Source organism: Vanessa atalanta, chromosome 7 (assembly GCF_905147765.1).
Source record: "Vanessa atalanta chromosome 7, ilVanAtal1.2, whole genome shotgun sequence".
NCBI lineage: Eukaryota > Metazoa > Arthropoda > Insecta > Lepidoptera > Nymphalidae > Vanessa > Vanessa atalanta.
Window position 1 is genome coordinate 12,541,917 of NC_061877.1, and position 25,326 is coordinate 12,567,242.

The following is a 25,326-nucleotide window of genomic DNA, read 5'->3' on the forward strand; positions in this document are numbered from 1 at the left end:
ACCTACATTATTTGTTCGGTTTGAATAATAAAGCATATAATGAGTAAAAACAGTTAGTAAGGCGAAAGTTCTGATCTCAGTTTTAAGTTTCAATATCTACGCCCCCATAGTAGTTTATAACAGTATACTTTATATCCGTATCAATTATATTTTTTAATCTAATATTACAAATTTTATTTGTTTTTTTTTTTTTTGTTAAATTCAAGCTTTCATTGCCCGAAATTGTCATTGGTGTCCTACTTTACTACATATGTAATTATATGATTCAATCGTACTTACATACGTACATACACACAAGAACACAAGTACACGCATATACCCAATACATTCAGATGTGTGTGTGCACACTTATAAACACTTTTTTTTTTATTTTTAATGTAAACATCAAAAATCAATTATACAAGGATGAACCTTTACTTCGAGAAGGAGGTTTTAATAAATACTAATTTGGTATGCCCGACATTATTGTATAAATTTAATTTAATTTAAAGCTATTAGTTTGAATAATTAATATCTCAGTGCCAATGTCTATGGGTGGTGGTGACCATTTAGCATTGGACAGCACGTATAGATTGTCTTACACATTGCATGTATTATTATTATAAATTGAACAAAACTGTACAATAATCTTTAGAACACCCTGTATATAATGTCTAGTGTATATATGCATATCTATAGCTATGTATACTTTTATCTATACGAACTATTTTCTAACATACTGTAGTGATCAATGTTTGCAATGTTATTAAAAATACTTTTTTTCTGTCTCGTGTCGGCGTACTTATCCAAAACTAATCAACTTTTAAAGGTTGATGATTAAATTATATCTACATTCCTTAATGTATAAAAGAATACACTAAAATATATACTTTTTTTAAGAGACGGCGCCCAACCCACTCGGCCCCGATATGGCGCCTTCGCTAGAGCTGAAGAACTTCATACTTTGACATTCTGACATTGTTCTTAAGTTGTTGTAACATAGTGTTAGAAACATATAAATTTACTTTGACAAACAATGAAAAAACCGTTGTATTAAATAATTAGAAGCCATATTTATATTGTAAACTTTGTTTAAAATCTTGTAAGGTGAAAATTTTTTTAGCTGCAAAATTAGGTTCAATTCCGATGAAAATTGCCATAATTCTACATTCAAGATTGACACCAAAAGTTCCTTTGTTTGGTGTCAATCCTGAATGTACTCCTAAACAGATCTAGATCTCTTCACTCTCCAAGGCTCGCCCCTCCACGTTAAATTTTTATCGGCGTGCATTGGTATGTGTGAGAGACGATCGTGAGTGGCGACTCACCCACTCATCAGATATTCAACCGCCAAACAAAAATAATTTGTTTGCTGTGTTCCGGTTCGAAGGGTGTGTGAGCCAATTTAACCACAGGCAGGTAACGATGATGTATCTTAAAAAAATACTTAAATAAAAAAAATATATAGATTATTTAAATAATAAGCGCTTAAATACATGCAATATAAATGCATAATTCATGCAATTAGAACCGTGTTTAATAAGAATTTATTTTAACTATAATATTCAAAATCTGAATATAAAGAATACTTGGAAAAACCACGAAAATTTAAAGTTACTACCAGTCCGAAATGTAAATTTCACCGAGAACAAAACTTAGTAGTTTTTCTTTTTCGACATTCGTACTGACATTATCTTTTGAGTATAGTATAAATTTACATTCAAAAACAAAATTGAACAAACCGAATAAAAACGAACGTTTTTTTCCTAGAAAACCATTCAATATAATTTGCTTCCGAGGTGCACAAACGTCGAACTCAGTAAATGCACTCACAGACTGAAATATATAACCTCTTTTCTTAAGAAAGCACCGTGAAAATTTATTTTTGCATTACAATACCTCATTGCCGGCGAAAGGTTTCATTTAAATGAGAGCTCCGGTGCCAAACATTTTATCTTCGACTTTTGTTATCTATCCAATTTAATTTAATTGGTCTGAAATACGAAATCTCCCTTTAGATATCAGTGACCTATTTAGAGTTATGATAATGGAATCTTACACACTGGTTGTAAATGGACAATAGTTCATTCTAGTAATGTATTTTTTTTCTACGGCTGAAGTCGAATGAAGATCCGAAGTGGAATTTGTGGTGTTCAAACTCCAGTTGGAAATAGAAGTAACAAGGAAATGTAGTGCGATTTTGTTAGATTTCAGTCGTGAAATGTTGACAACCGAGTTACGTGATACGCCGTTTTGATACGTGTATGCTATATGTTTTATAATCATTATAGTCATTGTTGTATATCAGATTCGGACATTTTACGCTCTTGTTCTTCGGTGAGTTGTTAAACTGTTCAGTAGAGTGAACTGACAGAAACTAAAGAAAAAGCGTTATATAAATAAAAATATTGGACAACATCATATACATTATCTGATCTGATGAAAATCAGAAGTAACGACGGTATCACAAACACCCAACCCAAGACAACATAGAAAACTAATGAACTTTTTCTACATCGACTCGGCCGAGAATCGAACCCGGGACCTTTGAATGGCGTACCCATGGAAACCAGTGTACTCGACCAAGGAGGTCGTCAAATGGTCGTCGTTATGTCCAGGCAACCTTTCCCTATCTTTGTCTTTATCCCTGTCTCTTTCTATTTGGTTTATATATGGTTTTACATAACATTATTCAAACTATTTTTTTGTTATTGTAATGGTATTTTTGAAGTGTAAACTTCTTTAGCCGCGTTGAGCGCTTTTAAGTAACATTTTTTTTCTTGTTATTGAATTATTAACAAAAATTGCTAATTTATCTTAAGATTTAATGAATAATATAATGCCAAAGCAACTACATTCCAATCGAGTATCCCACGACACCCATTTTTCTTACAGAATACCTCTTGTATTTAATATACTTGAATTTTCATCGTGCTTTGTTTATCTTTTTGGAAAGCTATTAATTATCAGTGGTATTGCCTTAATTTCTCGCTCTTCTTCAAAGTAAAATTAAACAGAAATTTTCTGTAAAATATTGAATGGTTTTCAAAATTCATGGCACTTCGGTGTTATGAGGCTCCTGTGATGCAGCCGTTGAGTTCGCTTACTGTTAAATCCACAATCGCTTAGTCCTTGTTTTAGCAATATACGAGTAAACAATTTATTTCAACTCGTTGAAGTTCTTGAGAATCTTCTCATACAGTTTTATAAGGCGTTAAACAGTTTCCCGGATCCCATTGAATTACTTTAAACCGCTATACAATTAATTCGCTTTCAGCAACACTTCGAGAGCTAACTGTAAACAACATCGTTAATTAAATCGGCCAGCTGGTCATTATCGGAAACACCTGATACCTTAATGTAGGAAATATATTGTATTTTTTATTTTTACATAGGCAGGCGGACGGGCATATGGGCCACTTAAAGGTGAGTGGTCACCACTGACCATTGACATTGGTGCCGTAAGAAATTTTAGCAATTCCTTACATCACCAATGCGCCGCCAACCTTGGAAACGGAGATGTCCCTTGTGCCTGTAATTACACCGTCTCACTTCTCCTTCAAACCGAACACAACAATACAAGTATAGCAGCTTAGTGGTAGATTACATGACGTGAGTGGCACCTTCCCCAGACGGGTATACACAAAGCCCTACCATCAAGTAGTGGTGGGTGACACCTACCCATAATTCCAAGATTTCACTTGTTTCATATAAGAAAAGAAAATTTCAGAAAGGAATCTCTTAAAAATGCCCGTACCTTATTAATGTCTTTTAAGCGGTTATGTATGAGAAAAGAAAGATAGCGGAACATTTATTAAGTAAGGCTGAACGGGATATTTGACTACCACAATTTTCGCCAGAAATGTTTAATTATCTTGGACTGACAAGTTTACATATTAGCATATATTATGACCGTCCAGAATGCCTTTACCCCGTTACACATTGACAACTTGCGGGTCGTAAATTGAGTATCGTGGCGTGGACTAATTGCTAGCGACTCAAGCTCGCTCGTTGACACTGATCAATAACAGCGGAACTGGAACGTTGTCAAAGAACAAGAACCATTAACTGATGCAGTTGCAGTAATGGACGCATTAGTAGAGCAATTTTTTTCTAATAAATCAACGGCATGAAGTTCCTGGAAGTTAAGGCCCAATTTATGACATACAAGTAAAAGCTTTCACAGTCGTAAATTTTTAACTCTATGAAATAAATCCATTATTAGGTAGTAGAGTAGAAAGGTACCTATGTACCTACCTAGGTAACCTATTATTTCCAGGCTATGGTTGGTATTAAAATGTCTCTTCTAGGATAAAATACTGTACCCATTATTTATTTTACATCGATAGCTTTCGCGTAGACGTGAAACCAAAAACCACGTCTGGAAAAATATTTAGTTCGACTTTTTTCCCCTGTGCATGTGCAGAATATATTCCGGCACTTGAGGGTTTTATCGTAATAGTTCAACAATCTCATACGAAACAATATGGAAAAAGAATTGGAGTATTTCTGCTACTTTGCCCCACTTCTTATTCTTGTGCTGATTTTAAAATTTGGTCTGACACACGCAGGTGACCCAAGTCTTAGGCACCCGATTTTTAGTTTATACGAGATCGTATGATCACAAGTTCAACGTTCTATTCTTTTATTTCCTGTTCTGCGTATAATACCGGCCATCTCCTGGTAGTGCATTTTTTTAGACCGAGGAACTTTCTGGCGTAATGGCAACGGATCTCGATCCCAAAACAATATGAACTTCAACCTTACGAACTCACCTAGTTCGTATGGTTGAAGTATAAATCCATAAAAGGCATATTGCTAAAAGAGCGACCTCTTTCAAAGATTCTTTAGATGAAGAATACGCTATGATTGTATAAAGCGGATGACATCATTGAGTTCAAATTCTTATGTCCCTCGTGCTCAAATTTTCCGCTCGAACTCGCCACTGATTATAATAACAAGATTCAGCTACATTTGATATTTCATAGAATATAAAAAAATATCGTTATAATCTTAATATACAATTCCTTAGATATTTATTATTATACAGCATACATATTTTACAACAGCAACTGACTAACTAATGTCATGACTTTTTGAGTACATATAACTTCTTTTTATATTGTTAACTATACGTAGAATCATAGACATTAGAAATAATGGCCATTTCATTTAAAAATCATATTTATATATACTTGTATTGTGTAATAAGTAATATGCCCTATTGACTACTATTTTTAATATAAAATACAAAATTATTAATAGCAAAAGTTATACCTGCGTAATCTAATTATAGGAACCAATATCTTGTCTATGTACTGATTTTGCGTAGGATGCCTGTTAAGCAGAAAGTCCTATCACGTAGTCTGACATAAAAATAATAATACATTTTTCAGAAAAAAATCTTCGTTCTACGACTGTGACTATAATATATAAAGCAGAATGTAAAAATGGTCGCCTGTCAGATTTCGGTTAGGGCGACCTTTGTCAAAGCAGACGTGTGTGCGCAAACATAAGTGCACTTTCTTTTTCCTTTACTCTTATATATATACATATATATTATTTATGGCTTTTATTTGTGCCAAGAGGACACTGATAAATTCACCAATATGTCGTGCGATTCACTCGTATAATCAATTGGGCGCCAAATCCAACACAACCGAAAGGAGTTCTTGCTTTCCAAGGTATGGGGAGATTAATTTTATTGCCAGACTCCGTGTAGCTACTTACAATTTCTTGACAGAAATAGCCCAAACTGAGGCTTGAATCCAAAGCCTAGGAATCTGCTATATTCTAGCTAACTACTAGACCAACAAGGCAGTTAGAGTCAATGTGGAACATCGGACATATTGTTACGCAACTGCTTTCAACTCGCCAGTAAACGCATCAATGCTCACGATAACGAGAATTTGAAATAAATTGAAACCGACACCGTTATGTGAGCTGTTTTAACTTAGATTTTTAGAATTTACACGTTTACGTTTTCTAATATATATATATTTCCATAAAATAACATAATGTCGTTGTCCGAGGACAATATAAAATTTAATGTACAAAACGGTTTAATAACTAAAACTGTATAATATGAGAACTAAATTCAAAACGAGAACTAAATAAACATAATACCTTGCAGATTTTTTCTATAAGGCTTTATTTAATTTATAGCTCCTTTCGTCAAGCTAGCTATCTACCTAAGGTTTTCATCAGACAATAGAAAATCATTGTATAAACGCAGCCGAATTTTCTTTTATTAAATGGTTCCAGGACATACTGCGATGGAAAGTGATTTAATTAATTATCCTACATTCCACCCTCCCATCATATAATTTACCGCCAAACATCAATACTTAGTACTATCGCGATCTGATATAAAGGGTAAGTTGGCAAATGTAACTACAGCACAAGTGACATAACATCTTACTTGCCAAGGTACTGCGCGCGGTACTAGAGTTGACAGTATCATTGGTCAAATTAAAAAGCGGGCGCTTCCCCGGCATCCAATTACTCACTTTCTCTTTTTACGAAATATCTCTTACGAATTGGAAAGAAGCGAGTGGAAAGATCACATCAAAAGAAGTTTTGATGAGTATTATCGTGCCTTAACCGTAAGTCCGACTCGTATGACGTGACAGCAAAGAGCATGACACTGTCTTATGCCGTCACACCCTTTTCCGACATCATTTTCTTCTCCCTTCTTTGTGCGTTGCGCGTAATAACTTTGTTTCTATTTATTGTTATAATAATAAAAAACTATTAAATATTTATTTGACTGTGGAACCCTGTTTATTTATATTTAATATACACTTATTTCGATTTCTCACAAGCACCAGACGTATCGTAACAGCCATATTTTCATATTACAAGTTAATATTCTTTTAAAACGTAAAAAAAATAAACAAAATGTTCCTAGTAGCACATGACAAGATAATTTTACATACTGCAATTTTCTGCCTATTTGCCTCTTTATGGCTGCATAGCATGCAAAATAAATAGGTTGCCACAATTTGTTAGCCAGAAACCTCATTACTAATTAATGAACACGCGAAAAATCCGTAATACTGCACAAAATTTATCTTTATTCATAAAGTGTGGTTGTAAAGTTAATTCCAGACACATTATATTAGATGTTTAAGTATATTAAGTGTACTTACCGCTGTGCTATTTCTTATTTATTTCAAGGAATTTACTGTTTTAATTTCATTAAAAAGTAAAGTAATAAATAACCCACTGCTGGGCGGAAACTTCATCGTCTTGGATACACATGTGTTTTATACCGAGTACGAGATGAATTATAGACAGAAATTGAACATATGAAAAAGAAATAGTCCCTCAGTTAACTCGTTCTGGTTTCTAACTACTAACCCATGTCTAATGGCAACCGACCTTGTGAACTAAGATGTTTTGTCCCTTATGCCTGTAGTTACACTGTGTATTAATTTATATTTTGGTTAATTTATATATTTGGTTTATAATAATAAATTATTATTTAATATGACTCGGTTGTAGAGCTTTGAGCAAGCCCATCTGGGTAGACCTACCATCCACTCATCAGATAATCTACCGGCTAACATCAATACTTAGTATTGTTGTGTTCCGGTTTAAAGGATGAGTTACAGAAACAACAGAATAGAGATATAACATATTGGTTCCAACGCTTGGCGGCGCATTGGTGATGAAAAGGGCGATTCATATATCTAACGGCGCCATGTCATACACAATTTAATTTATGTACCTTGTGTGAAAACCAACGTATAATAAAATAACTCCAAGCTATTCTATCATCTACGTTAAAGTAGTAGTAGTAGTTAAAGTAGTAGTAGTACACTATAAAGATCCTTATTCATTAGTACGGTTCTAACGTTAACTTTAAATTTATTTATTGGTAAATACAAAATGGCCTGCGGAATTTCATAATACAGTCGAACATCCTGACCCAGGAAGGACGCATTGACTTTACCGAGTTGAAAACATGGAGTTAAAGTTTATATTATGTTTGTGACTGTTTCTATCATTGTCAACCTTTTTGATACGGACAATTCCAATAGCTAAGTTTAGTAGATAAATTACGTTATATACTTTTAACGTAATTTTACTACTGTTGTAGTAGTACACACACTAATGTGTGCATGCATACATTAGATTCTCATCTCTATACTACTACTTGTTATAATTACTGTCTTGTAGGTTTTAATATAATATATATTTAAACGAATTATGTAATCCCATTTTGGCTTTGGTTAATAGCATCATAATATGTAATACAATAATATATGTATATAAGATTAAATTCAAAAACAAAGTTACAGCCAGTAAATGTCCCACTACTGAGCAAAAGCTTCCTCTTCTTATGGAGGAAAAATTTAGGGCTTACTCCACCGTGTAACTACAATGCTATGATATTTGGTACTCATGAGGCAGATTTTGCCAATACGTGTAGGTTTACTCACGATTTTATTCCATCAACTCCGACTCCAACATCAACTGACTAACACAAATGAAGCGCATGAGACAGAGTGATGTTGCCTGAGTTTGAACCTGCAATCTTTGGTTTAAGCACCTGGTTTAACCAATAGACCTTTTTGCCTCTGAAGCTGACGGATTATCAAATAAATACATTTTAAAAATAAAGGTTCGTTTTCTTTTAACGCGCGTCAGTTCTCCTTTTTTAACATTATTAAAAATAGTTTTTAATTTGATGCAACTAATTAATTATAATAAAATAATAATAATATTGGTATTAATAATAAACATTTTAGTTTATTATTATGAATATTAGTTCATCTTTTTGTTTACTCACAAATTTAAAAAATCACAAATTAAATTAAACTTTTCACACCGCGCCAAGAGAAGGACAGCTTCAAGAAATCATTCGTTCGGTTGGGCGAAGTCCTTCTAATAATATATACTTTTAATAAAAACAGTTTATTTTGAGGTTATATAAGTTTAGCTGTCTTAGCTTTAGCTTGAATTCATAGTATGTATGCTAGTGATTTAAAGAAACACAAATAATATTACGAACATTTTTTTATCATCTTTATCGATAATATTACTATTCATGTTGTTTTCATAAAATATTTCCTGTCCCGACACGGGCTGATACTGTTCTATAATATATGTAAATTGTTAACAAAACGAGCGGAGTGAATATGATTCAATGGAAAAACGCGTGGATCGTTACCATCGATAATATATTTTGGGAAACATTTAGAAGACCAGCAAGTGACAGACAGTTGAGATTCTGCCTCGGAGACTAGAAGCGGATATATTATAGATATCCATATTACCGAATGTTCCATTGCAGGACGTTGGTCTTTGCTTTGAGTGGTTTCCGAGAAACGGTGGTTTGATTACTGCGAATTTCCGAAAAAATCGATAACTTTTAATCACTAGAGCTTGAATCAAGGACCTCGAGATCTGCGGTATTATAGCTGTCCTCTAGAGTAACGAACCAGTCGTGGTGATACTATTCTGGCATTTATATTTGCATACACTAACATTGAAGCAACGTGATGATATAAGATCAAACCATCTCCTCAACGACTGAGGGAGCAAAAGAGCTGTTAACTTTAATTAAACATCGTTCGCGATTCGATGTAATTTTATAGTTGCCAAGCTCAGACTTCCCAAGGTTAAATTAAAGATTTTACCCCGAGATATTTTTTATATAAAGATAATATATTAGAAATGGCATCAGTATCGGTCCGAGCAATCTCTCTCCTCGGTACTTTGCCTCAGAGCTAATACATATCACCACACGCCCAGGGACGTTTTTCTTATCTGTCGAGCTATTCTGTAAGAATCAAGTCAACGCTCATAGAACACGATCTTAAAATGTCAGTGTGATATACGACATTGACTTTAATAATTACAAAATTCAAACGAAAAAATAAATAGTTCGATTTGAATGGGGAAATGAGAGAGGCATGAATACTTTGTATGAATTTTACGAACGAATTCGGGATGGGCAACTGGAAATTTATGTAATAAATAATTTTAGTACGTTTTCACTTATCATCGTAAAATATGATACAAATAATATAAGCGGCTATTAAAAAATTTAAAAACAAAATAAAAAGGTACATTTATAACCAGTTTATATGAAAAGTAAATTTGTGGGCATTTTCAAAGGCAGTTGATGATGACTTCAGGCTCTAATCTAAACTCTAAAGTCTCTATAGAAATTGAGATCTAGAGGCGGTCAGCAAACCTCCTTCAATGAGCAGACTTTTATATGGGATTATATATCACGGCCAACGTTAATCCATTAAAGCAAAAATCGAACAGTTAATACTCTCTCAGGTTTATTTTATTTCCATCATTCGACAGCGTTTAATTAAAGCAATTGGTTAAATATGTTAGCTAATTTGTTATCATCGAATCAGAGTTTCGAAAAGTAGCTTTGATTTAATTTGTGTGTGAAATCAGCCAATCGACTGCAATTATTTTAAATGACAAGATATATTGTATAGTACTACATATAATTATTCCCCTTAAAATATAAAGTTCACTGATGAAGACGTAATGTATATGAGTAGCCTGAAAATTTAATTAAGAATTTATTAAATTCGCATGGATTTGTTTAATAAGTTTTAATGGAATCGCGAGAACATATTTGATTTCAAATACAGACTTTAATTATTATTTGTTATCATAAATTGTAATTATGTTATTTTTTCTTTTATCTGCCGCGTTTCGATAACCGCCGATATGAAAGTGACTCACTTGTCACTCACTTTATTGAAATAAATTGTCGGTTGAATGATCTGGTTTTGAATGAATTTTAATGTATTGTATTACATAAATTATTTTATAATGTTCATGGTGAACTGGCCCAATGGATAGACTACGATGATCAAAACAGAGATAATTTTGATACCTTGATCATAAAAAATTGAATGGTTTATAAGAATTAAATTAGCAAATATTTATATATGTACTATGTTCATATGTATCTCTTTAATTAAATATGTATTTAAATATATATAAATGAGTTCAAATTAGATCGCTCCGTTTTCAAAATACGGCTCAGAAAAGTTTCAGAGAGTTTTGAAAAGGAATTCGAAAATTACCTTAGAGATGGGAAAGTAGTAAGTAGCAGATGGACAATACTCTTATTGATATGTTTATTTAATTTAGTCTGAAATGAATATATTCATGGCCAAAAAAACCGAACCAAAGTAATACCGTACTTCCAATAAAATTATTATAAAAAAACGCCTACGTTATAGAAATAGTCATCTTCTAATCACGCGCTTGCACTATAAATTTATATTCGATCATTGACGTAGAAGGGAGCCAGATGAAAACTAATTCAACGCTAGTTTACAATAAATACTTATATTCAAAAATATTAATCTCATTATTAACAGACAAGTCATTTTATTCTACCATCTGTTCCAAGAGATGGACATTTCCGCATTAAAATGAATAACGAGGCCATGGAACACCGCACAAGCCAAAAATCCAAACTGGTACTTATAACCTTCTTTAATGAGAAAATGTGATTCTCATAACATTGGTACAAGGAACAAACACAATCTTATTACTCCTGTTACTGGACTGCATAGAGTCAGTAACTCTTTTGTGGGGCAATGTATACACTTCTACAACAGGATCCCAGAAAGAGTTCAAAATGCTTCTGTTGCCAAATTAAAAAAAAAATGGAACGCTTGTGTGCGAAAGGTTACTATACAATTCGTGATTTTATGTTTGATAGCACATCTTGGGAATGAAACGATCGCCTCCTGGCTGTTTCTATTCATACACAATTATGTCAAGTAATTAATTTGACGAAAAAAAAAAAGACCCGCTGAGTTTCTTTCGCCGGTTCTTCTCAGGTCAGGCAGTTCCTTCTTCCGAACCGGTGGTAGTGTTTAATTTGACCGTCAATAAGTAAGTGTAATGCTTCTATGTTGAATAAAGGAATTTGAGTTTGAGTTTAATGAGTACCTACACGAACTTGCAAGGTTCACCATAAAAACCCCCATACCTCAAAAACCGTTTAAAAATAATTCTAATGGCACTAATTACGGATACTATGAATTCTCATTTGATTTTGTTCCTCATCTGACCTCATTTTTCAATTATCATTGCGAATAGCATAACTATTTATTATTTAAATCGTATCGCAATGCTACGTTTGTGTAACAAAATAAAATATAATATTCGTGTTTCTGTAAATGTTAATTAGTGAACCTAATTAATATTCGGCGTTACAACTGTTTCCGTAACATATTGTAATGTGTTAACTGTGTCCTTCTGTTTCCAACGAGGTAGATTTATATGAGTGTGAGATTTATTACTATGAAATATATGTATTGAATATATACAAGAAGTTATTCCATGGAAGAGCCATGTAACAAAACGAACCGAACATTGACGAATCTTTTAGGCAAATATATTTTGATTAAAAGTTATTTTTGTTTTTAGAATTAAATAAAATTTAATTAAATCTTTAACTACTTCTTACTTACATAAACTTAGAAATAGAAAAATAAATAATTATTATTTACAATAGTACATTGATTAAACGACCCTTGATGTTGTATCTGGTTTCAATCCAATAACCTGGAGTAATCAATCTGGAAAGTTTTCAGGACAAGAGTATCTGTTTACCAGATAAAAGCGTCACTTTGCTTTGATTCTTATTTTTCGTCGTTTATCTGGACCTTTTGCCGATATCTCAGAGTTATTTGGTATTAATACCTATATTTTCCTACAAGGTTGCCTCAAAAAAACGTGACATGACTCTCTTAAAATAATCTTCGGAATTTTACGCAATTTCTTATATTATTAAAAGCTTAGATTTTTTAAAATATTGGTTAGATGGTAAGTATCGCCCATAGACATTGGTGCTTGAAGGACCATTCCATACATCGCCAATGCGCCACCAAACTTGGAAGCTCAGATATTATGTCCCATGTGCCTGTAGTTGCGTTGGCTCACACTCTCTTCAAACTAGAACACAGCAATACTAAAAATCGCTGCTTGGCGGTAGAATATATGGTGAGTGGGTGATTCTTACCGAGACCAGTAAGCACAAAGCCCTACTACCAAAAAAAGTTGCCGTCATATGGCTTAACAAAACACAGCTTTAAATTTCAGATTCTGTGATTGTCACACCAGACGAGTCATCAAAACATAAGTCAGTCAGAGAGAAAATGGCTACAAAGCATGTCTATCAATATTCTAGATTATATTCACGTCACCCCAACATCATTGACATCCCATTTATCCGCACAAATCACGTCGCTTCCACTTTTCTGCGAATAACCAAGGTGTGTAACGCTCTCGCAGCGTTGATGTTTACCGATCAATATAAGCCTACCCGACCTACTATAGAGTGAGAATGAATAAATTTTCTGGGCAAGAGCATTTTATTCCAAAACCACATCAATATTTACCATTAGGTATCATTGCGGCCAAGTGCAAGTTCGTATTTCGTCAAACATTATCAGGAATTATCAAATCATATTCATAATATCTTCTCAGTACTAATGATTTGACAATTAATCTGTCGGCATTTCATTACTCCGCTTCTTTTTTGTATCATATATTTCCAAAAAACTAATATATCACGATAAATGTTAAAGGAACTGGCCGATATTTTAGGACTTGCCACTATGTCCTCCATGATGGTAAATAATGAGCAAAGTCAATTTTAAAATCTGACTAATTACTGAAAACTCATTTCTAGCCTATTCCACCATACTTCTGATGAAAGACAAATTAGTTAATCTGACTTTGATCAGCGTTTCAGAAACTAGAGGATAGTGGCTTATATGATATCAAGACGAACACGAAGATTTTGTTTGAAAAAACTCGATAGCACACGTTCAAACGTGCTTGGCAAACAAGCCATCAATTGTTACAACAGATTTCGCACATATCTCGATGTGGAAATATCTTTCAGCTGTGGATATATTGAGAGTATCATATTTTTGTCTCGTGAATGTATTTGAATTTAGAACCGAGAAAAAGTAAAAAAAAAAATTTTATAAATTCTCATCCAATTGACACGGTATCATAAGTTTTTCATCTATTGAGTTTTATTTCAAAGACGTGCAAGACACCGCGACCTCGCTCGCATATCGATTCATCGCTTGAGTGCTTCCACGACATTGGAATTTTCTACAACTTCACTATCTCTAACGCTTATCTATGACTAAGTTAGTATCACTTTAATGGTTAAGTAAGTTCGCCAACGTTTTAAAGTATTCTTACTTAAACATAGTTTTAACACGACCCTACTGGACTTAGTTTAAGAAGTGTCTCACTTATTATATGCCTTATCATTTTATACATCTAAAAGGTACTTTATACCTAACTTTACGAAAAATTTAACAATATTATATTATACAGGAAAATCTTTTACTACATTGGAACGAATTTCTTTTACCCGGCTTACAGTTGAACGAACTGGCTGAAATCGTCACGTAAGGAAAAATCTTCATGCCCCTTTAGGCGACCATTGCCTCTCTTTATCTATCTCGCTGTCTCTTTCTACTGTATACCGTTTAATATAATATTTTAATTTGTTTTTAGGATTTTTAATAATAATTTAATTTCTTGTCATTTATACCTAAATTCTCAAACGCTGTAAATTTATTCCATTGTGTCTGTTATGTTATACATGATATAAAGAAAAAGCGCCTTCGTTTTAACAAGCTGGCCTCCGACATATATATATTTTTTATTAAAAGTTTATTTGCCATTCGATTTAGATGGGATAAACGAATCCGTCGTGGTGGATATAATTACTAAGTAATCAATTATTAAGTCGCCATCCAACAAGACATTACAATCTGTATTGTTATTTTCTGGTTTAAAGGATCAGTGAGCAAGTGTGAGGAATCATCTCAGATCTCATAGATTGCCTAAAACTTGAACTGGTTGTTTTCCCTTCAAATGACCTTGTATATGAGCATAGGTTACCGTTTACCATAGACAAAATCAAAATGAAAATAATATTTATTCAAGTAGCTACCACCGGTTTGAAAAGTAGATTCTACCGAGAAGAACCGGCAGGAAACTTAGTAGTGACTGTTGTCTCTACCATTTTAATTACAGAGTATGACAGTAAACCATTGACTGGACCATTTACTCGTCAGTCGTCTACCTTTAATGACTAACTAAATAAAACATCCGAATCATCCGATCCCCCCATTCCTGCAGTAAAACCTGCAGTCGCGTAGAAATCTCTCTTTAACGCTCATTATTAAATAATTATTACGCGTAACAGAAACGGTAATTAAGAAATTAAATTGAAAATTAACGCAGCGTGAAGTAATTAAACTGTACGACCGGCAGTAAATATATATCAATTTAATTGAATCACCAGAACCTTCGTGACGGTTCTGTAATTTTACAAAAGTTTTAACAATTTCGAATTTACGGTGTGATAGTTATTCTGTGGTCTTTTGGCACGCAGTTAAGAGAGTTCCAATGTAAAAACGTAACATTCGTTTTATCGTTTATTAATATTGATTATTGTCTCAATTGCGGGACCATAAACGATGTGTCCGCATTTTAATCCATTAAAAAACAAAAACACATTCCAATGTTCGTAGCTAGGCCCTTCTATCACAATTATTAGATAGATCAAATGAAACATGTAATGTCTATCTTGCAATTCCTACTTGTGAGTAAGCCAAAATTATGTAAATTATACGTAAGCAATTATAACATTACAATTAATGTAAAGATAAGAATATTTTTGTAACCTACCAGAGCAACAAAGCTAGCCAAGTGATTTTTTTGAAATAAAAGCTTTTAAGAAGAAAGAAAAATGTATTTTGGTTTTCCATTCGACCATTCCATATCCATTTCCGACAAAACATTGCATAATTTTTTGGCTTCTATGCATGAAAAAGATTTGCCTAGGATAGATCAAGTTTCTCAAAAGCTATTCGAATTTAAAGTTTTGGAGATTATGTCTCATCAATTCCAACACTAAACATAATTAATTTGATGAGTGTATTTTAAAGCAAAATAAAGTACGCTTTATATAAACAAAGTTATTAGAAGATTGTCCATAGGCTTACAACGTGACGAGGAAAGCTTAGAAGATTAAGATTATTAGGCGCTCGTCTTGAAAACACAATACCTTGAATTGGGTCAAGGTCACGGTTTTAACTCCTTTTCAAAGATTATTCTATAACAGAATAATTATTCAGTCCTTATTTATGTCACATTATCAAAAAATGAATCAACTTCGAAAGTATACCAGATATTCTACCGCCAAATAACAGTACACTGTATTGTTGTGTTCCGGTTAGAAGGGTGAGTGAGCCAGTGTAATCACAGGCACAAGGGATCAGTTCCCAAGGTTGGTGGCGCATAGGTGATGTAAGGAATGGTTAATATTTCTCACAGCGCCTTTGTTTATGGGCGGTGGTGACCACTTACCATCAGGTGGCCCATATGCTCGTCCGCCAATCAAAGCCATAAAAAAAAAAGTATGTTGTTCATATCTAGCCCATCCATAGTACCGTACTAAAAGCTGTACGCATGCAATGGATGTCCATTGATTCGAGGTCCATCTAAATATTCGACGCTTTACTCTTTACACAGAAACTTATTTTTTACCATTAAAATGTGAACAATATTGTCTTATAAACAGAGCATGATTTTATTTTACGCCTTATTGAAGTTTCCTCATTTGTTTCAATCCTGTAGCCGTCGTGGAAAATCACCATAATTAAATGATTTATTCATTTGAAATAAATGACTGTAAATCTTATTTCTGTCTGCTGTTATGCTCTGGAAATTGGATATTCGTGTTTTAACACATCCTGTTTTGGCTTATGCTATTAAGAATAAAAGAAGATATAAGATCCACATTAACATTTTATTAGGATGACCCAGAATTTGAAGCTGTGATGTTTGTTTAGGGCAGACTCTTGACCAACGAGGAAGTCATTTAAACTAAATATAAATATTTTTTCTCAAACTATAGATAAGTCAAATTATCGCTATGATAAATCCATAAAAGATATTCTGAAATAATATTTTTTAATGTTGTCAATATTATTCATTAGTCACTGCATTTTTTATATCAGATAAGGTTTAACTAACCAGAAAAATTTAATTATTTATAAGAATAAACTCAATATAAAAGATATACTTCACAAATAATGACCATTCCATGCAGAACCACAAAGGCAACTGAGAGGGTGTCATGGTAGCATGCGCAAGCGATTCCGTGATGAAACCTGAAGAAATTGAGTGTCACTGCTGGTTTTTAGTAGTTAATCTGGTATGATAGGCTCCAGACGTTCTAGACATCAGTGAGTCCAACATACCGTTTTACCAGGTCATTGGTGCTGTAAGATTATTAACTTTTCCTTGCATCTCCAAAACGCCACCAACCTTTACGAATATCACTTGAGCCTATAATTACACTCACTTCATAACGGAACACAACAATATTAGTTATTTCTGTTCGACGGTAGAATATCTGATGAGTAGGTAGAATCTACCCCGACGAACTTGCACAAATTTCTAAGTAATTTTGTTTTTAGAAAAATAGTTCTTAAGATTACCAACAAATATTACTCGAATGCTTACTATCTTTACTTGAACAAAAATTTCCGATTCCTAGACACATTGGTTTTTTAGTTGTTTTGTCAGGTATAGAGTAAATTAAATTACACAATTTTTTTATTTTATAAATAACATGAAGTCGACCAGAATAATTGGACATCCACGAACATTGGCAATACCAGATCTATTATGCGGAATAGTGACAATTCTCTTGAAACAACGATTGTTCATTTGTTAGCCATATTTTTATTTACGTGTAAGAGAGTTTTACAAATACGCTAACATAACCTAAAGGAGATTTTTCCCGTATGATCATAGTACTGAGAACACGTACATTACAAGGAAATTAGTTTTAATAACACATAATCACGTTGCGGAAAAAAACCTGTCGATTTATTGAGTAATTTATATTAGCAACTATAGAAACCTGGATACAATTTAATTACAAATGAAACTAAATAGAAAGAAATATAAAAACTGATTCTATCCCAGTCTTTTCGTTTGAAGAGTACGATCTGAATTAGGATAGGATGCCTCAGGCATCACAATTATTAAAGACGAAATAACCTTTAGTCGAATAAGAAAACGTTTTCGTAAATGATTGCTCCTGCATCTGTTGATTCATATAAGGTTAAACCCTGATTGATAGACTAAACAATATATCAAAAATAACATAAATACGTAATTAAAATACTTTTTAATTAATTATGTACGGTTATAACTTTAACATCCTAAATAATACTATAAATATGAACTTTCAAATTTAAAAAATAACACGGAAATTATTTAAAAATAAAATCGTTCGAGTTTGTTTCTTTATTTTATTGTTAAGTTTCAAGTCTACACTACTCTACCGTTTATCCTTAAATTCGCATACACGTTTTCAGAAGTATAGAGAAGACACCTTACAAGCCCTGTGGGTTATCGGATTGATATCAAATCAAATCAAAAATATATATATATCAGTATTATGGACTTATGCAGAAGCATATTACTCCATAATACTGATTTATCGACTGCGACATTTATCAATCCGCAACAAATATTTGATAGCAACAGTTGCTATGCTATAACCTTAATAGCACCACTGATCGCCTCACGCGGGTAAAGCCGCGCCCTAGTAGTTTTATAAAACGATATACTCGTATATATGTGAGCGCTGATTCTTGCTTTGTATAAAAAAAAAATCATTGAGTTTAAACCTTTCTAGTCATTGTCTCAGAATAAAGGTAAATTCAAACGTAGATATAGAGAAAAACGAAAGGAAAATAGTGTCCTCACGGGGAGAGCTTCCGCCGCTCGCTTCCGGTTACCTCACTTCCTTTGCATTGTTCCACGACCGACCAATATGGTATTACGTTCGTATCTAGAGTACAGTCGCTACCATAAATATTAACTTTAAAATATACGTAAACAATATTTTTCTTAAGTATTCACAACTTCACTTCAATTACTATTTGAATTTCCTTGCCTTTGTATTGTATGTTAATTTTTGATATTCTAAAATCTAATTATAAATTTCAATAACCAAAAATCGTCAATTCTGTTGTAAAGTTGAATACTTTAAGTTTTGAAGTAATAGTGAAAATAAATCTAAAACATACAACGCTCCGTCTTATTGCGTCTACTGACGATAGTAGAGCTTGTTCATTTTGTCGCCCAGATAATTGGAATTGCGATTCAACTGCGAAATGCTGCTTGAATTCTTGTCACCATTCCACGCGCTCTTGATTTGTAGAATGACTTACTTTAAATTTGTACAGCTCATAATGTGGATGCACCACCAACCATGAGAACTAAGACCATTATGACTTCAGTTACACTGGTTTGCTCAACCTTTAAACCTTAATACGACTCTACAAAGTATATCTTATTAGCGGTAGATTATATGGGAGGGACTTGCAGAAAGACCTACCAAATACTGTTTTAGTAAATGATTAAATATTCAGATGTCGCCGTCCGTGTTCCGTATACATAATTTTTTTTATAGTAAACACCAAAAGTTGTCCAAATTTATTTGATATGAATTATTAAAGACGGAAAAATCTGAACGATGTTCTTATTAGGGTTAGATGTTTGAGTCAAAAACTCAAACAACAGAAAATATCGAAATATTGACCGAATCGAGTTATGAAATATCTTTTATTCCTTAATAAAATTCCGAATACATGATATAGGTGACATAACATGATGATATAGATGAAATTAGGTCAAACTAAAACTCTCCATAAATAACATTAATAGTAAATTAATTTATATCTAATTCCATCTCACGAGTACATGTCTATAGATTCTATCAATACCAAATAGAGCGAATCGTGATTGCCTTTTTATGGTACAAAAAGGTGCTAAGCTATAGAAGTCCCTGAAGTATAAACATCTATAGAGATAGGTGCTTTACGACCTTCACTCAACTAATGGGTTTAAAGAAGTAGGTTATGGGTGCTATTTGCTTATAGCGGCATGAACGCGACTTATCCTCGTGAATTTAAATTATTATTATAAACCTACTTACCATAATTTCACCGAAATAATTTAGATTATGATCTTTAAAAATGTTTGAACAAACGGGTCTGGTTTACAAAGAACGGGTTTTCCGGATCGATACGACTTGGGAACCTTCAAGAAAAGAGCATACACAATACTTACAAGCCAGCAACGCACCTGTAAGCCTCCCGGTGTTGCAGATGTAAATGGGCAGTGATAGTTACTTTCCATCAGGTGAGCCTCCTGCTCGTTTGCCAACTATTCCATAAAAGAAACTACCATATTGTTTATTTATCGATACTATATTAATTTCCAAAAAGTTGTATGGAAGCTGAAGTACAAATCAAAATAAAATTATTCTCATTTAACATAATTCAAGTAGGCGTTTACTTCTGAATCCTCGCAATGTAATTTTTACTAAGTAACCGCAATGAAACTTAGTAGGTAGTCTTTGCCTAAGATTAAAAGATCGGTATTGAAGCGCGATCCAGAAACTTACAGTTAACATGCGCAGTCAAAATATTCACATCGTGTTTAATTTTTATCAAATCAAATCAAATATAATTTCTTTAATCAATATAAAAGCATTACACTTACTTATTGATTGTCAAATTAAACAGGTTCGGAGCTGAGGAGAACTAGCGAAGTTCACCAGCGAAAGAACTTCTCGGTCTATTTTTTTATAGTCAATTTTATTATTCGCAAATATTCAATTTGAAAGGAAATAGTCAGGAGACGATCGTTTCATTCTCAAGGGGTGCTATGAACCATAAACTCACTAATTGTGTTCCTAACTAACGTTTCAAAGTACGGTTCATAATATTTTGTTATTTTCGAAACGAATTTTGGAAAAAAAACATTATGACAGTTAAGTAAGAGCACCTCTGTATTATATGTTCGTAAATACGATGTTAGTTGAGGTAAAATATTTATTCTAACGTATAATATTTTTGTCCGATCGCGTTGCAGTGAAACATATGCACTACGAACTGATACAGTCATGCAAACCATTATTAATCTTGTAGTTAGTAGCGATTCAAATCTTACGATCGATCAACAATCTTACGACGGTCTTTCGTAACGCAATAAAGTTAGACCGGCTACAACTATACTAAGTGAGCGAAAAAAGTTTTTATGTCACTAGAAAACTATTAAGTTCAACTGTGATAATTAAGAGGTATCTCTTTTGTATTATAATTTAAATATTGTGAATATATTTTACATAGTTTAACCTTAGAATATACGGGAATACCTTTGTGTCATATTATATTCTATTTGAGAATAAATTGCGTTATTCAAAGTGAAAATATTTTTAAACACCGAATATAGAAAATATTATTCATAGACAATATTTAACTTTATAAATTCCCAACAGTCTTGTTAGCGCTCGAAGGTGTTAACACCAAAATTCTTAGTTGGTCAATATTATCAACTTACAACAAAACATAACGAGGAAACTTCGTTCAACTTAAAATTAATTAAAAGAGATGTAGCTATCGATGTCGATACTTCTAGTTTAAATAGTTCGATAATATCCAAGGCCAAACCCTAATTACTCTAATTGTCTAAACGGTGTCTTGTTTAATAAACAAAATATATGTATTAATATAATCGACATATTATATTACATTTTTATTAAACTGGTTAGGTAAAGAAGGAAATGTACGACCTGGTAGTCAATGGTCTCCCCCGTTCGAAGACATTGGCACTGTATCAGGTATTAAACGTCCTTTATATTGCCAATATACTAGCAACTTTGAGAACTAAGATGCTATGTAGCTTGTGTCAGTAGTTACACTGGCGCAATTAACCTCTTAACTGGAACACAACTATACTAAGTATTGCTTTTTGGCGAAAGACGTGTTGAGTGAGTAGTACTTATGCAGTACTTGCACAAAGCCTTACCACCAAGTGCTTCTATACAGTTAAATTAGCGATTAGTATATGCTCTTTTCCACGAATTTAACGGATCTTCCCCAGTGACCCCTTCGCTTTACATTTAATTTGCCCATAGAGAGCTTTAGCTTGCTATCAGGAGTCTGTAATTTGCATTGCGTTGTTTCTTTTATTCAGTTAAATTAAATTAATGTCACAAACATGTTGCCTGACACAGATCGCTATAAAAATAAGGTCCTTACGAGCCTTAATACTTTGTTTGCTTTTGTGTTTATGTGGAATAAAACAATTAAATAAATTAGATCCTGAAACAATGGTATCACTCTTCGGATATTTAATGATACAAAACGTGTCGAGGAAAACATTAGACTAAAGCGAATATTCTTGTATATTGAACTATAAAAACGCGACATCCAGTGTTGTAAATATTTAAGAAATTTTAGGTTACATGTATTTAGATACAATAATAAGTTATGTAATTATATTAAAAAATGGTTTTAACCACAATAAAATTAACTTTGCCTTTGCAATCATGTTAGTATTTGATTTAGCAATGACCTAGTCTATAGGTGACCAATAATTATCGCCTAATTCGTGTTTGTCAATATTACGTGCCTCGTAGAGCAAGTTAATAACGATGGCCAGATGATAACAGCTATGTATCGTGTAGATATAGAGCTGATCCTTTGTGTTTGTCCTCAATAGTCTAAAGAGGTCACTCGATTACTACAAGCGAAGGCTGCCTATCAATCATTGCCAGCTTCATAAACCCTGCTTTTAATTTTAACCCTTGGTTTTCAATGTTTGATGGAAAAAAGGTTTTAAACGAGTATTTACTGGATTTTTTTCTAATAAAAATAACGCATAATTTTAATTAATCATTACAAAATAGCGTACAGAAAATAAGCGAATGTATTCGTACAAAGTTGCATTAGGAACAACATGCAGTCTATTCGCTCAAACGGCGATTGCTTCCATTCAACCTTAATTGGAATGACGGTAAATTGGATGGAACAAAATATTATTATAAATACTCAATTAAATACATGTGCTAAATATGTACATTGAAAGTAAAGTACCTTCTAAACATCCTTTTTGACAGACGTCTCACTTGGGTACGATAAATAAATGAAGTAGATAGCAATATGCTTACAAAAACAAACTTACCTTACATTCTGCTTTTGACTGTCCTTTTCTGATTCTTGGCTATGATAACACATTAATTTCGATTAAATAAATTTAAGCGTCAACAAAATCTCTGTATAATATATTAATGTTTGATTTCCCGAGATAAGCAAGCAAACTAACAAATAACACAAAACTAATACCTTACTTGCCCTCCCAGAAATTTGTATTTTTTATCTGTATCTCTTCTACTCAAATTTGCTTAATACAGCTACTCTTCTCCATTACAAAAAGTGATTCAAGGTCCAAGTGAGATTCACAAGCAGTCTTTCTGATTACAAATGGGTCTTATTTTTGCTACCAACTCCTCGTCCTTTAACACAAAGTTATGCATAAAGCATATTTATAAGTGCTTATATCAGTAAATGTTGATTGTAGAAGAAATGAAAATTCTAAAAGTAATTAATAGTTTTATTAATACGCATTGGTTAGTTTAATTTTATAAAGTAACTGAATGAGCGTCTGGCATTATAATGTTACTTTAAAAATCTCCTAGCAGTATTTTTATAAACAAGTAGATAAAAGTTTTCTTTTCAATAAAGAAACAAAAGCACTGCAGAAACCCTGTTCTAATCTTGAAACGTGACCTCCGGTACTAGTTCAAGAACAAAGTATTACCTAAAATGCTAATGTCGCGTGATTTGTGAACTGCCTACGGTGTTAAAGATTAACATCTTATTACAATGCTTAGTTAGCATTAGTGATCGTTCTGACTGTTACCATAAAATGCGTACGTCGTAGACACCAAAAAATATGATGATGGACTTCTTTCCAATGTATACGACTAATCAACTATGCAGAAGATTTTTGTGTAAGAATATGTGTGCATATAAGTGCACTCTTTATTCCCGACTAACATAATTTGAAGAATAACAATCCAACACGACTAGATTTCAGGCACAGTATTAACGATTTTGCGTGCTTTCCGAGACTCGTGTATGTATGGTACACTGCCAAAAAAAATAATATTAATAATACCTATATTATTAAATTATAGCATATAATATTGTGTAAATATATTATAAGCATGATACATCGAGACGATTGCGCATAATGACGACATTAACAATTTATATATTAATACCATTAAAAGGCTCGTTTGGTATGATGCCAAAAAATTAAATCACAAAATCTGTTCTCGACAGGTGGCGCTGTAATGCAAGTAAAACTGAAATGACGCTATTTTCATATAAGCCATAACTTTAATAAGTATTTTTAAATTACTGTATTTTTTTAATAACTATAAGTGACGTCAGTTAGTTTATTTGAAATAAGCAATCAAAAATTATTTCTGAAATGTTTACTATCAGCCTAACCAAAGCTTAAGTAGTCTTTTAACCGGCCTCAAAAATTATTTGAGGTTATACGTTTATGAGGTAAACAAGAATAATTTAAATATCATTTAAGAGATATCTGTTAAGAGAGGTTTCCGGGTTATTCCGTGTATTTTTATTTGAATTTTATCTTACAGTTTTTCAGAAAATGACTCATGATAGAAAACTCAATTATTTTTCTTAAACGATCGTGTTTTAAAGTATTTATTTACTTTCTCAATAATTTGACAACCAATTTCGATAATTAATTACTTTAACGTTCACTTAATAACGTTCGCCAACTTCGTGATAACATTAGTTTAAATTATTAAACATTATATAAAGGTTAACTTGCAAGACCTCCCTTTGATATAGTTAATGTAAACGAAGTTACTGATGAAAAATAAATCTTACTAATTTGCTTCAATATCGTTCGTTACTTACAGAGAAGGGTATGTACCTTGGCTCACCGTGCGAGTACAAGTGCAATCCGGAGCTGGTGCACGTGTACTGCGAGCCGAGGAGCAGCTCCTGCCAGTGCGACCCCAAGCACCCAGTCGCGCTCGGCGTCGCCAAGGGATGTGCGAAACGTAAGCGATATACCAATTTCTTTTTAGATTAAAATGCAATTAGAATAGGATAACCTTTATTAGTGAAGAAGAGAAATATACATTGCAGATATAAATTTAATCAAAATAAATAAAATAAAACGTTGAATAATTGATGCATATAAGAAAACAAAAAAGAGGAACTATATATTAACAAAATATATATATATATATATATATATATATATCTATATATATATATATATCTATATTACATATACAATATTGCAATCTTATCTTGTTGCGATGTCTGCAACCGTAGTGTCCGAAAAAGATTTACCATTAGGCTTTTATATTGTTGAAAACCCAACGCT

The 25,326-nt window shown here is 32.8% G+C and overlaps 1 protein-coding gene across 3 annotated transcripts in view; it reads left to right on the forward strand.

Moving 5' to 3' along the window:
• Nucleotides 1-25,326, forward strand: part of LOC125065193 — a 60,174-nt gene that overhangs the window by 28,146 nt on the left and 6,702 nt on the right. For all 3 annotated transcript variants that reach the window (XM_047672691.1, XM_047672693.1, XM_047672692.1), the window contains exon 3: nucleotides 24,851-24,994. In XM_047672691.1, coding sequence (XP_047528647.1) covers nucleotides 24,851-24,994 — 144 coding nt within the window. The remainder of the gene's footprint in view (nucleotides 1-24,850; nucleotides 24,995-25,326) is intronic.